General features: G+C 42.5%; 1 protein-coding gene across 1 annotated transcript; it reads right to left on the bottom strand.

Moving 5' to 3' along the window:
* Positions 1-364: 364 nt before the first annotated feature.
* On the bottom strand, positions 365-13,110 carry CD83 (CD83 molecule). The gene is made up of 5 exons (XM_008924160.2): positions 12,970-13,110; positions 12,717-12,847; positions 2,519-2,735; positions 2,296-2,399; positions 365-523 (listed from the first exon to the last, which is right to left on the bottom strand). The coding sequence occupies exons 1-5, from the start codon at positions 13,010-13,012 to the stop codon at positions 365-367; spliced, it is 654 nt and encodes a 217-aa protein (XP_008922408.1). The 5' UTR covers positions 13,013-13,110.
* Between the last annotated feature and the right edge of the window lie 1,129 nt (positions 13,111-14,239).

Genomic DNA, 14,239 nt, shown 5'->3' with positions numbered 1-14,239 from the left:
TAATCCCCCAGCTTTGCACTGCCATGGCCTCCCTATAACTTGGTCTTCGTATTATAAGTGTGTTCTTGCTCAGAAAAAGAGGGCTTCACAGCAGAGTGAAATAAAGATGGTACCAACTTCATAACAGCGTTGTAACACGTTGTGTAGCTGTAATGGTATTTCTTAGCTGACTAACTCTCAAAAGTTACTGTAGTGCATAACAGTGCTTGTTGAAGGCTTGTCCAGCACAAACAGATCACTGACAAGTTACCTGTACTTTCAGGCTGTTCTGAAGAGACCATATATTATCATTCATTTCCTCTCCATACCACTCAGCCATCCAGCTTGCATTTACTGATAAGCCCACAGTGTCATCAACGTCAGCTTAGACAGAACTTGAAGTAAGCTCATTTTTGCAAGTGCTGTTGCTGTTTAAATCCTGGAAAGTTGTCATTTCATGTACATTGATGAGGGTGAGCATGTGTTTCATATCTGGTCTGGTTTTTTGGTAACTGGGAGACATACTCTCTTTTCTTAGACATGTCTAAAAGAGAGAACACAAAGGAAAGCTTAAAACTGAGAATCCCTATGAAAGGCAATTTAAAAAAAAAAAAACATAATTTTGAAAGTTCTGCTTTTTCTCCTTGCTAACCATATACCTTTTCCATTTGTTTGTTGCCAGAAGCAGCCAGTACAAAGAAAAACTGCTGTTTCTACCGAAATCAATGAATTTTATAGGACAAAAGCCTTAGTGACAAAAGGCAATTTATATTTTATTCACATTTTCATCTCAACAGGCCTTGCATCAAGCTCTTTCAAGTATGCTTCTACCCGCCTTCAATGCAAGCCAGGGCCTGAAATATTTTCATCAAGTTATCAAAGTAAAACCCCAGTCCTGTCAGCCACTTCTAAACTGAATGTCACTGCTGAGTTTAGTGGAGATAAGGCACAATCTCCACTAAAGGAGAGGACAAGGCAACATGTAAGAACTTATCAGGAATTTTAAATAATGAAGCTCACTTGTGAGATCAGGGTAATATTAAATTTCGATGAAAGCCAGGTTAATACCTAAGACTGGACTTCACCCAAGAGTAAGATACACATAATTCCACCAGAGTGGTTATCTTCACTACACAGCTCTGCCTTTTATAACTGCACTAAAACTGGGACTGTTTTTTTAACGAAAGCTAAGGACAGATTTCTGTAGATTTTTCTAAGACAGATTTCCTGAAATTCTTTCAGGACACTGAGAAGAACGGGGGCATCTATCTCTTCTGAGTGATATCCTTGCTTTCATACTTTCATCCTAACAAATTCCTACAAGATTTGTCTTGTCAAACTTTAGTCTGAACAGCACAAATTACTGGCAGAATTGTCAATCTAAAAAAGAGACAGGCATAAATTTAATTGCTCCCTGAAGATACATGGAAAGCTACATTTAGTTTCAGCTAATTAGATATTCTCCAATCAACAGTTATGATTCATCTGCTGAGAAGCAAAACAAGATGGCAAATATGAAATAGGCAGCAGAAGTTAAATTTGACCTCCCAAAATGCTGAGATTGGTTTTGTTTTATTTTTAATTACAAAGGCAGCCAGTGATGCACTGTATCAACACCCAAAACTCATGCTGCCTCGGAGCCAGGAGGCAGAGACTTCTGCACGAGGGGGTGTCCTCACTGCCACCGCAGACAAAGCATAGTTTTGCTTCTGTGGAGTGAGCTTCCCGAGTACCTCGTCTCCCCTCCTGTCCCAGAACTGCCAGTCAGCATTAAAGGTATGGATAAAACCCATGTATCTGAAAATGTCTGTTTAACAAGAAAGACGGGTGTTCACAAAAATGCCCATGTGAAAGGGGTTGTCACCACTTTAGAGGTGTGAAAACTGAGGCAAAATACAGGTGGACTTGAACATGTCTATCATGCCACCACACAAAGCAATGCTACAGGTGGGAAAGGGATCCCATGGGCCTGTGCCTCCATCTGAGGCAAATGCTATTGCCAGGTACCAAAACAGAAGATCTGTTGCTGTACCCATAACCTGATGAGTAGTTTGCACACAGAGTAACTAGAAACAGAAATGGGCAGTGAGGTGCAGAAAAACAACTGATGGTTTGAGTTATATCAGGGTGCAGTGAAATGTTCTATCTCTTTGGAACTCCATCCTGTGTTCCTTGTGATCAAACCTGAGTTTGATCATAAATTAAGTATGAACACCAACTTCAGACCAGCTGTGCTAAAGTAGTGCTAGCACAGAAAATGAGTGGGGGGGTTTTGTTGTTTTTATTGCTTTGATTATGAAAAAGCGAGTTACTTACACAGGTAAAGAAGATGAGCAGCAAGTAAAAAATCCCCAGGCAAGTCAGCATGAAGAGCTCACCCTTGTACTTTTTAAATTTTTCTTTTTCTATTCCAGGGCAACCTAAAACGTAAAGAAAGGTGTTTGTAAAACATTATTCTGGTGTTTGTAAAATATTTTTAAACTGTTACCTTCATGAAGTGCCATATAGAGCATGGAACAGTTGAAGCTTTCTACTGTACCTGTTACTTTTAATGTGACTGTGCTGCTTAGATTGTGTTCCCCATTCTGTTCCCCCAAAGTGCATTTATATGTCCCGCTGTTTTGGCTGGTAACATTTTTGATCCTCAGTGAAAAGAAGGTGTCGTTGGAGAGCTCCAAGGACCCCCCAAGTTCTTTTGGATAATGCGATTCCACATCAAGGACTTCCCATGCTATTCCTTTGCCGTCTCCAGCCATCTGGAAAACACAAATACATGTCTTTTCTTGGGCAACAGTGTCATCCTCAGTTTTAGGAGGAAGAAAATTTTAAAGCCAGCTTATGGCTGAAAATGAGAGGCTAAAGAGAGGAGGGGAACATAACCTCAAACCCATTTAATACGTTCATGCTCACAATCCGAAAGTATAAGGGCTTTTGCTTAAATGGACACTACATTTATAAATAGGTACTATAGAGCTATTCTGTAATAATTTCTTAAGCTGCCTCACCCGGATACAAGCCTGGTAGGGATGCAACATGATAAAAGGCAGCAGTAGAGTCTGCTCTCAATGTGCCTATGCAGAGGCCCCAGAAGAGTTCAGATAGAGAGAGACAGTCCGTGGGGATGGAGCTGAGGCAGCAAGAGGCAGCCCTAACCAGCTGCTTATCTGTGGCTCTGGGGAACACAGGTCCCCAGGAGAGCATGGCAGCAGGCAGGTAAGCTCCACCGCTGCCTGTGCTTGCCCTGCTAGCACACTTTCTGCCATGCAGTGGTGAGAATTAATCCTGCTAACCCAGCCAGCATGCCACAGCAAGATGCCTCTGCCAGCATGGGCTGGCATTCTCCCAGCAGTCCCCCAGCCCAGAGTTCCTTGTGTGGGAATGCAGCCCAGGAAACTGCACTTCCCTGTGCCACTTTCTGTGCAGCTGACGCCTGAAACTATGATGCCTCTCTGGAGGAATGGGGGTTCCCTTCCTTCCCTTCCTTCCACTGTTTATTGGAACCAAAGAACAAAAAATTGCTTCGACTCCTTCAGATTCAGTTGCGTGAAGGTCACAAGCAGGTTCTGGTGCACTTGGGGAGCATTTGTATGTTGAATTTCTTAATAATAACCAGAAGAGCTACATTCCTTGGCATTGCTGAGAGGCTGCTGGAGGAATGAAGTGTATTCCCAGAACAGTTCGTATTGCAGGGTGATAGGATGCGCTGAAAATGACAATTGGCTAGGAACCACAAAGAAGAGAGAAATCACTAAGCTGATTTGAAAGATGGGAGAAGGGTTTGAATTAGCCCGTGTCCATTCTTATTCATCGAAGTCACTCCCAGGGATTTGAGGCAGCATGCCCTCCATGAAGGTTTCCCAAGTAATGAATTCAGTCTTTCTGTAGACCAGCAGAGCCAGAGCCAGCTCATAAGTCCAAGGCTCAGCATTTCAGCCAAACCTATAACTAATGTAAGCCAAGGACATTTTATTATTATTATTTTATTTTAATAGACACATTTTTGGGTTGTATGTTGGTGCTTACTTGCTATCAATATAGCTACTGCATCGGGGTATAACAGTTACACTGTAAGTTATTAAAATTAACAAAATTTTCTCATACTGGGGCTAGGAGTATCTGGTTTCCCTTTCATGTGTTCGCATGAGGAAAACACACTTGGGAGTCTGGAGAGATATATGGGCCTGCTGCTCCATTATATTTTGCTATTTTTTGCAGCCCTAAAATGGTGTAAAACAAGCTGCAAGTTGAGGAACTTTTCAGGAACTGGAGAATGACACTAAAACACAAAATTTCCGTAATTGTAAAGATTCTTTCTCAGAAAGGTTTCAGGTTTTTTAGTGCATGAACTGAAACATAGAGCAGTAATTCCCTGGGACTTTCCATACATTACCCAGAAAGAGGGAAGAAAGTACCTTCTTCCTCTTAATCCCCCTGTAAATTTACCCCAGGTTCTCTTTCTTATTACACCCAGCCCCAAGCAGCTACAAGCATACGTATGGTGGTTTTCAGGCTATAAGGGCTTCACTGTGCTACGGGGATTTAGGTATTTTCAGGCCCTGCATATTGTCAGACATGTGGCCAGAGGAATTCCAATACCCAGGCTGGGCTCAGCTCTGGTTACAACTCGGTCAATAGCAGTTAAGTGGATATAGCTGACCTCCCTCAAATCTAATTTTTGCCACTCTCCCTTCCCTTACCATCCCCTTCCTCAGTGAAATTTAAAACTGCCCACAGGGCAATAAGGAGAACCAGCCTGTCTGGTCTTTGCGTTGCCCTAAATTGCAAATAGAAGGTCTGAGCTACACACAGAAAATTAGTTTTGTTTTAGGGGTTTTTTTCTTTTTTCAACTCACTGGTAGCATAAATAATTGCTGTCTTGGGTGGCAAATGGTGCTGCAGTTCTTGTGGCTGAGATCTGGGAATGAGAAAACACTTTGATCTTTCTGTATGCAATTGTAATCAGCACTGCTCATATAAGGGAGAAGTCAATTAAGTCCATGTATCCCATGCCTGACTATGTGCTTATTCCAAGTGAAATGTTGGGTGAATGATTTAATTTCCCTGTTTGACGGGAACAGTGAGGGATAGGATTGGTTATTGCCTCCAAAGCTTTTTAAGGTGCTCAGTTGCTGTCACAAGCAGAATGATGGTGACCCTGGTGACAAGCCAATCAGAATTTTGCCTTACATAGACCCGCTCCATGTAAGGCAAAACAGTGTCGATGAAGCTGCACTAACAACGTGCCTTTCCCCAAAACAGAAGAAAAAGTTACTTTGTGGTCTAATCTGACTCTGCCACTTGTGCTGAAACCGGTGGTGACCTGGATGGGGATTGCAAACCTTGCATTTGGGCAGGAGGAGGAGGAGGAAGGGGTCATCTGTGTGGGTTTAATTGGGGGTTTGCATGCATCTCTTTCTTCATTAAATCCCCTTTACTGAAGGGCAAAGGCAAGCAAGGCAGTCTGTGGGGGTGCTCTGTGCCCAGCAGCGTCCCAACATTTTTTAGGCTGCAGAGACATCTGGTGGCATTTTTCCCAGCCTCTGCAGGCAGCGCATCCACCTCTATTCCGGTCACAGCAAGCCCTTCTCTGATGCCTGAACCAAGCGTGTTTCCACTGCAGTCTTATCTCCTGCTATCTTATTAAAAAACAAAACCTCCCCCTCTTAGAGAGGAAACATCTGAGCAAATTTGCAGTGTGTCCCCATATCCCAGCTTTATAAAAGGAAGTCCGTGAGATGTTCAGTAAGGTCATCGTTCTGCCTCTTGCTCTATTCAAGCTGACCTCTTTTCCCCTCAAACCTAATTAAAATTACAAAAATGCCATTTTGTTTGCCACCTCCTGTGAATTACTTGGCAGACTATCACTAGACAGATCATTTTGCAGCTCAAGCTTTTATGATAAACCAGCTCTAATTCATGCCAAGTGTCCTCCAGGTGATACCGCAGCCCAAGGTAACTGCTAGGGGTTTTACCTAATTAATTCCACACATGCTTAGAGGAATCGAAGCAAGTGCTGTCAGTGACAGTAATCCACTTGTGTAGGGACCATGCCTTTCCCAATCAGTGAAAAAATATTTTCTGCCCAGGTTTCATTTGTGTTTCATTTTCTTTACACTTTGCTGGTGAGCCAGCTGCAGCATGCCAGCTTCCCCTGCTCCCGACCTCCAAAGGGAGTAGAAAAGGAAGGTGGTCTGTTCCTGCTCCCATTTTTGCTGCTAATGGCTTTACCACAATACAAAAGTGGGGACAGGTAGAAATTCTAGTGAATCTATTTGCATAAAAAGGGCCTTATTTCCATGCTGTCTGGTGGGGGCTACTGAATCGAGAATTTTTCTGGGAAACAGGGACCTGCAGGTTGCCAGCATCATTCTGCCTATCTGCATAAAACTACCCATTAAGAAAATTAAAAAACAAAAGAAATGCAAGTTTATGTTTATTGTCACATATACATTGGCCTGCAGCAATGTCTGTGACAGACTTTCAGAAATTAGCTTGGGGAAAAAAAAACCTACAGAAGTCTGGTTTTTTCCATCTCCTCCATAGCAATGAGAAGAAATGCTCCCGCCAAGGGCTGATACTGTCCAACACCTTCATTAAGGGCCTGGACACTGGGATAGTACTCACCTAGTTGCAGGTGACATAAAACTGGGAACAGTGGCTGATACACCAGAGGGTCATGCCATCCAGAGGGACCTTGATGGGCTGGAGGAATTGGCTGACAAGAACCTTGTGAAATTCAAGAAATGGAAACACCAAGTCCTGTCCCTGGGGTAGAATAACCCCAGGCATCAAAACAGGCTGAGGACAACATGCTGGGAAGGCCCTGGTGTCCCAGTGGACACCAAGTTGACCACAAATCAGCAATAAACCCTTGTGACAAAGAAGGTTGATAGTCCTGGGCTGCACTTGGCAGAACATCTTCACCAGATGCTGAAACAAGGTGATCCTTCCCCTCTGTTCGGTCCCTAATGAGACACACCCTGAAGTGCTGGGGTCAGTGCTGGGCTCCCTGGTGCAAGAAAGGCATGGGCATAGCGGAGAGAGTCCAGCTAAGGGCCACAAAGATGACTAGTATCTTGGAGCACCTGACCTATGAGCAGAGGGTAGAAGAGATTATTCAGCCTGGAGGAGACCAGGCTCAGGGTCATCTTATCAATATTGATTCAACCTGATTGCCAAGGGGATGCAAAAAACGAAGCCAGCCTCTTCTCAATGACCTTCAGAGACAAGAGGCAATGGGCACAAACTAAAATTAAGGAAATTACACTTAAACACAAGAAAAGCTTTTTTTACTGTCAGAGTGGTTGAACACTCGAATGGGCTGCCCAGAGAGGGTGGGGAGTCTGTATCCTTTCAGATATTCAAAACTAAACTGGACACAGCCGTGAGCGACTAGCTCTAGTTGTCTTTTTTTAGTGAGTGTAATTGAAAATTATTATAGGTCCCAAAAGCTTGGAAACACTTGGTCTAAAGAGGTTGTGATTTTCCCACATATATTCTCTAATCAATTGACTGATTCTTATTAAGTTTCTCCTAGCCCGGAGCTTTTTGATAAGAACAGTGGTGCTGATACAGGGGATATTAAAAAGAGATATGTTTGATTGAAAATACCACTGAGCTGGTATATTCCTGTTCTCTGACTGGATGAATTATGAGAAATAGGTAGAATAATTAGACATCCAAAATTTAAGTGCTCTTCAGCAAATATTTCTTTTTCAGAGAACTAAAAAAAAGGTGGAAGAAGGAGGAGCAACACTTCTCTCAGACCTAGCTGTCTGGGTTTTAGCTGCAGTTTTGCAAAGTGCTACACCATTACATGGTAATACCACTAAACAAAGGCAATTCACCCACGCTGTAGTACTTGCACCCAACTAATCAATTAAATTTTAATTTTACCATTAACACGTGAGAGTGAGCAGTTGTAAACTCTGCTCTCATTAAATACCTTTTCTCATTGAACTTTTCCCACACTAAGGTTATCTTCCAGGTAAATCAAAGTGCCAGTATAATCCACTTTTCCCATAAAAGCAAAATTTTATTTCAAACAAAATGGTTCAGGTCCAAAACTGATGTCAGTTTAAAGGTGGAACATATTAACATCAAATTATTTCCTTCTGAGGGTGGGATGGTTGTAAAATTGGTTTTGTTTAAAATTATACCAGGCATAGTGGCCAAGTTGAAATTTCTGTTATAGAGAGCTAAAACCTACATATGGCCAGAAGGAATTTATTTTCCAAAGCAAAATATATAGAGTTTTTGCCATGCCCAATAGCCAACATATAATGAAACACAACTGAGCTGAAACCGCTTAATAGGTGTATTTTTCAGCACAAAAGCGCTTTCACATTCGATTAGTGCTGAAGGTGCATCCATATGGTTCCTATACAGTGTCATGTAGAGGTACCAAAGTTAAATTTGCAAATAACATATATAAATTCTGGGCACATGTGAGTGAACTCTGAGTGTGCCATAGAGGAGAAGAAAAAATAAAACAAAACCCCAAAAAAATCCAAAACCCAACCCCAAAACAACAACGAAGAAACTATGTGTGACATATGAGCCAGCTGGAAAAGCCCTTTGACTCAGACTCAGTCACACAGTCTCTTTATTGTTTGGTTGGTTTGGTTTTTTTTTTAGCTAAGGGCATCCAGCACCAGTGCATGTCAGGCAAAGAATTGTTTTGATCATGAAATAATTTCCACTGCTCCCTTTCTGTCTAAATCATCGATGTGATGAAGCTACTTGGGGATGAATAGATGTCTGAGGAGCATTTCACTCACTGTTTTGCATATGTTAGAAGTTAGACTGAAGTAATTTACCTATGCTAATAGATCACAGACAGGCACATTTAGCAGAAGCTATTTCCTTTGAAGAAAGGTGCAATTAATATTAAATGTCTATAACCTTTATTCTTATTTTGTAATTCTGCCCCAGTTTTATATTTTTCAGGGAAATGTTATAAAGTTAACAGATTTCTGTCCTCTAAAGCACAACCTTCTTTCCTCTTCCTCAAGATTTGTTTTAGATTAAGACTTTTCTGGCTATCACATGAACAAAATAGCAAAATATCCACTGGGACTTCATTTGTGTGTGTTTAAACTTGGTTTTCAAACTGGATATAAAGTGATAATTATCAGGTTTTATGAAGTGGTTCTCATTTTCAGTGTTCTGCACAAAGAGAAACTGTTCAGTTTTCAATATCCCTATGAGGCAGAAAGGTAAGTAAAGTTTCATTACACAGATTCTTGTCTTGTAGGTGGGCCATAGAGATTAAAACCAGTATTTCCATAGACAATTCCCAGTGCCTGAGTGCTCAGGCAAAAATGACCTAGTTTTCAGTTCTCAGTTAGCAAACTTCCACACTGCTTATATATGGTTTTATGGCATGTAGGTTGCCCAGCAGTCCTAAAAATGTACCACACTGTAATACCACCATCATTACGAGTTCTTTTTTTCATGGCCACACAGTGAATGGGATGAGAGCTGCATCAGGCTGGAGGAGGACTTGGTGCTCTACCTTCTCCCCAGTGTGTTTGGCCAGCCTAGTTAAAAGCTATTTCTGAGTTAAAACTATTTTATCTGAGCTGACTGACTGTGGTCCTATTCTATACAGAGCTACTTACACAGGTGACTTCATGCATGAGAATAATTAGCTCCAGTGATCCTGGATGCACAACAGAGAAACACATCCATGCTATTTTTGTGCAGTATGAGACATTAGCAAAAGTGAAGGAATTACTGAATGCAAACCTTCTTTTTTACATCCAGTTGGATTTTTACATGAGAATATTAAGTCCTGTAAACAGTTTTCTCCACACAGAACTGAAAAAGCAAGTACTTTTAAATTATATCTTTTTTTTTTTTTTAGCAGATTAACTGTAACAAACTGTTTAAAAGCACCGCTTAATTGGTCTGAGCACGCAGAGATGCCAGTGGGAAGGAGGGGTTCACTCACCAAACACTCATCCTGTGCAAACAGCTGCACATGCAGCACTGTAATGTTGCCACCATCATTTTTTTTAAAGCAGCAGAAACAAAGGTTAATTGCTTGCATTTACTTCACAGTTCAAAGTGACCTCATACAAAAGATTTCACCTAACAGCTGCTTGAACTTTACAGCCTGAAATTTCATACCATTTGTTGGAATTACCTTTTAATTAGCCCTTTGGGGGTATATGTGGTGTTTATTGATTAATCCTTCAGTAGTTGTTTCTAAATAACAAATTAATTACCAATGTTGGGTAGCCCAGTCACACTCCACCATCCCCCCACCCTTCTTTTGCACTGTTGGGTGGGGACAGCAGCACAGAGTCAGAGTGTAGCGAGGTGAGGGGAGAGATCTTCAAGCTGCTGCCTATTTATCTAGGCCCATAAGTAGAAGTATTGCTTCTTCAGCACAAAATACTGAGCCTAAATTACTTCTTCCTGCTCAAAGTTATGCTTTTTAGATTTGGTGCTCCGCTTTTCCCAATATGGCTGCAACTGTGGCTTGGGCAAGCATCACCACCTGCCTATCCCCACTTCTCACCCCTCTCCTGGGACGAGTACCCAGAAGACTTCGGTACCATGGCTGGCGCCATCACCCTTGAGCATTGTGGCAAGAGCTGACGATAGCTAGACTTTTGTTACTTCTTGTGTCAGCAGAGAAAAACGTGTGAGGTCCTGTCATGCTTGACACTGGGAAAACAGTCTTTTCTGAGCAAAATGGGTGAAGCAGGAAGAGCAAGGAGAAAATGGAGGGAAAGGAGGTTGTAGGGACAGGGCAGGGGACATGCACTGGCAGTCTGGACTGTAACAGCCTGACTTCTGCAAAGGGAAGCAGCACTAGTGAGGGCTGCTGAGGAAGGAGCCCACACAAAAAGCATTATCAAATACCACCCTCCCCTGCATACGTGGTCATTCTGTGCCCAGGTGGAACTGTAAAGAGCTACAGGAAAACAAGGAATTGGGTCTGCATGCCTTCCTTACATTTCTTCATCAGGGCAATGGCTTTGGAATGCTGTTTGCTGCCTGGGCCTCCCAGCTGCCATTGAACCCAGAGAAGGATGTGCTTCTGGAGGATTGCCACACCTCAGCCTGTTTTTGTTGACTTCCAACACTGGGTTTGGGGACAGTATTTCTCAAATCCAGTCAACCTCTGTATTTTTTCCTCCCCAACCCCCTACCACTTCTCCATTTCTGCTTAACTCCTCCAGGTCCACCAGACTCCATGGTTTGCATTTAATGAGCTCTCTGCCCTTCTTAGACACTGTGAGAAAAATGGAGCCTTAAACAATTAGCATGTATCTGGATGGAAAATACAGATACTTATCCAGCTTTAGAGGCAGAAATCAAAAAAGAATAAGTTGATTTATATCCCAGGTCCCATAGTAAAATTCAACAAAGTGCATTATTCTCTCCTCTCTGTCTCTCACACATGCTTAGTTCAGCATTTTGGAAAAGAAGACTATAGATGCTGCACTTGGTGGTGGGTTGTTAGCCAGATGTTCAAAACAACTCTTTTGGGATGCAGTTGTCATCTAGTCAGTTGGCAGATTCTCATTCTTGTACTAGCAATGAAATTCAGATGCATTGCAATTTTCAACCACAGAAACCCTATCTAAATACACTGTTGGTTTACCCTAGAGAATGGTTTTAAAACTATATCTGACCAAACTGCTGAGGAAGCCAAGGCTGTGGCTTTATGTTCTGGCAGAGATAAATTAACAGTTTTCACCCACCATAAATAGGGGTTTTTTCCCTTCACTTCCATTGCTCTACCATCACATGGGAAAGTAATTCAACGCTTTAACCCACAAAATCTTTATTCACAGATTGATTTTCCACTACTGTAACAAGCAACAAAAGGTTGACTTAACAGGCAACAAGCAAACCACCAAGATTGGCAGGAGTGTGTGGCTGGGAGTGGGGAATGGAGGAGAACAAAACCTTCGTTTTTTTCCTGCTAATTTGGCTCACACTGTAAACCGAAATCACGCACTAAGATGCAAATACACAGTGCCATACAGAATGTCAACAGTAACTTCTTTCACCACTGGGCCATTCTACCTCTCTAAGAAATTTTATCTTGAAAATGTTGATCAGGATTTTCAGCTCATTAGCTGATTGATCCATGTAACCCCTCCTGCAAATAGGTGGTCAGCAGGGCTCTCCTGCTCTGGAGATGGGATTTCTGAATCGGAGCAGTCAAGATGTGACTTTTACTTCATGACTACAAAGAGATAACTCAGAATTTCCAGCTCTGCATCTGCCTTCTGCACACCCTGCCCTTATGCCCCCCTCACTAGTCAAATCTTCCTAAAGAATAGCAAGTACTTTTTTAGTTCTTCTCCTAGCTCCTATTTGGGGAGAATTAACCAAGGAACATCATTGACATTGCAAGGCTTAGATGCCATTTTTTGCTCTGAAGAGAATCCTGGAAAGACTCTTCTTTGGAGTAGTAATTGGCAGGCTGCACATGGGGCATCGTCTGAATTCTGATACATGGAAGCCAGCAATAGTTAGATAGAAAAGCAGGCCAAGAGCAATTCAGAGAATCACACTCAAATAGTCTGTCTATGATGGCATGGAAAGCATCTGTTTTTAGTGATCAGCTCAAATGCTCGTGCTGCTGCCTTATCTCTGCTGCACTGACAGGAGAATGCCTCTCCAGAAAGCAATCCATTTTGTACAAGACAAGCCAGCATCAGGTAGGAAAGCAAAGCAGACTGCTCAAGTAACTTAGTTTTTTTTCTTACTTTATACCAAGATGCTGTCTGGTAGGCGATTGAGGTGTCCTGAAGAACCTTACAGGGCAGGAGTGCTTCTTCAGCACACCTTACAGCAACGTCTGGGGCCGCCACAGAAGTCCCATGGATCAAGCACCAAACTGCAAAGCACAGGTACATATCACATTTGAAAAAGATTGCTTATGTAAATCCTTCCTGTTTTCCCAAAACATATCCCCACAAAATAAAGACCAGAAAGAAAAATGCAGGGCTGCCCACTTACCATTGCACAGGATGATGAGAAGAGTGTGGACGACCAGAGACATGGCTTTTACTGCCTCAAATCACAGAACAGCAACAGTGTGCCTCTTTGCAGGATGGACTGTGAGAGCCGAGTGAAACTGCTACTGCTTCTACAGTGATATTTCTGAAGGCAGACCGAGGAATGCCCCAGACTTATCTTGAGGTTTGTCACAGGGAAAATCCCTACGTGCAGGAAACAAGGCTCCTCCCCCTAAATGTGTCAGGTCACTCCCATTTCTGCAGACACTTGTGTTGGTAGCACCTCACCTCCGTTTTTTCTTCCTTTTCCCCCCCTCTGTGCTTGTCTGAACAGATTTAAGTTTGACCACTGTGGGTTGGTGTAAAGGCCACCAAAATCAGCACTGAAAGAATCTCTCTTGAGCGACAAAATGTCAGGGGAAAGGGCTTGTCAGCCTCCCAAAATCCCCTCTCAACATTCTCTCTGCAGCTCTAACAGAACAGAGCCTGTGCAAAGGTTGGCCTTATGAAGTGACATTTCTGAAACCACATTTAAGCCCTGAGGTCATAGCACCACAAGGATGTTTTGACTTGGGGCTAAGGGCTAAGCAGGAGTTTTCAGCGCGGCTGAGCAATATAATCTGTATTTCTGTAGTGCTGCACATTCAACTCCACATGTAGAACAGCACCTCTTCTTAGTATATTTTGTCATTTTCAAGACAAACAAGGGCATCTGGACTGACGTAATTTTACCAAATTATGTGCTGGAAAATTTCATCATGGAAAAAAGTCAAGACAGCTCCCAGAAGAGGAACCATTTGGACATCCCCTCTAGATATCTGGAGGGAGGCAGGGAAATCCTTTGCTTGTGATCTGTGAGAGCCGTTTCCCCCTGGAGAATTTTTGAGGAAGTCCAAGTTTGATCACAGAAGCATTTACAAATCCTGAAACTGAAAGTTGCTGATGTTATTTTTGGAAAACCATTGTGGCTGCTGTCTTTAGGCTACTGAGATCATGATGGAGAGAAACCATTTAGGGGGGGGGGGGGGGGAGATTCGTAGGGTGGAGAGTGAATGGTCAGCCTCTTTTAAAAACCAGGGTCCCAGAAGCCACTTCAGTCTGGGCATTCTAAATCCAAATCACCTCTAGAAAACTTTGTGAGAAGTCAGTTTGGCAAGTCCTCACCATGCAAAAGTCCAACTCAGATGAGAAAATGCTGTGGGTGGGTAACACTTTTGGAAACTCCACTCTGTTCTGTGAAGGAAGTCAGAGACAGCAATTTCACTAGGGAC

This window comes from Manacus vitellinus, unplaced genomic scaffold (assembly GCF_001715985.3).
Source record: "Manacus vitellinus isolate BGI_N305 unplaced genomic scaffold, ASM171598v3 scaffold_39_pilon, whole genome shotgun sequence".
In the NCBI taxonomy this organism is placed as follows: Eukaryota; Metazoa; Chordata; class Aves; order Passeriformes; family Pipridae; genus Manacus; species Manacus vitellinus.
The sequence above is the reverse complement of the archived record's forward strand: the minus strand, read 5'-3'. Positions and strand labels throughout refer to the sequence as shown.

What these genes read in the sequence shown, in the direction of transcription:
- CD83 (XM_008924160.2), bottom strand. Translation starts at nt 13,012, where the DNA reads ATGTCTCTGGTCGTCCACACTCTTCTCATCATCCTGTGCAATG. An exon ending in TCTCATCATCCTGTGCAATG is followed by an intron (nt 12,848 to 12,969) that starts GTAAGTGGGCAG and finishes TGTGCTTTGCAG; the next exon opens with TTTGGTGCTTGATCCATGGG. An exon ending in AGTCACATTAAAAGTAACAG is followed by an intron (nt 2,400 to 2,518) that starts GTACAGTAGAAA and finishes TTTACGTTTTAG; the next exon opens with GTTGCCCTGGAATAGAAAAA.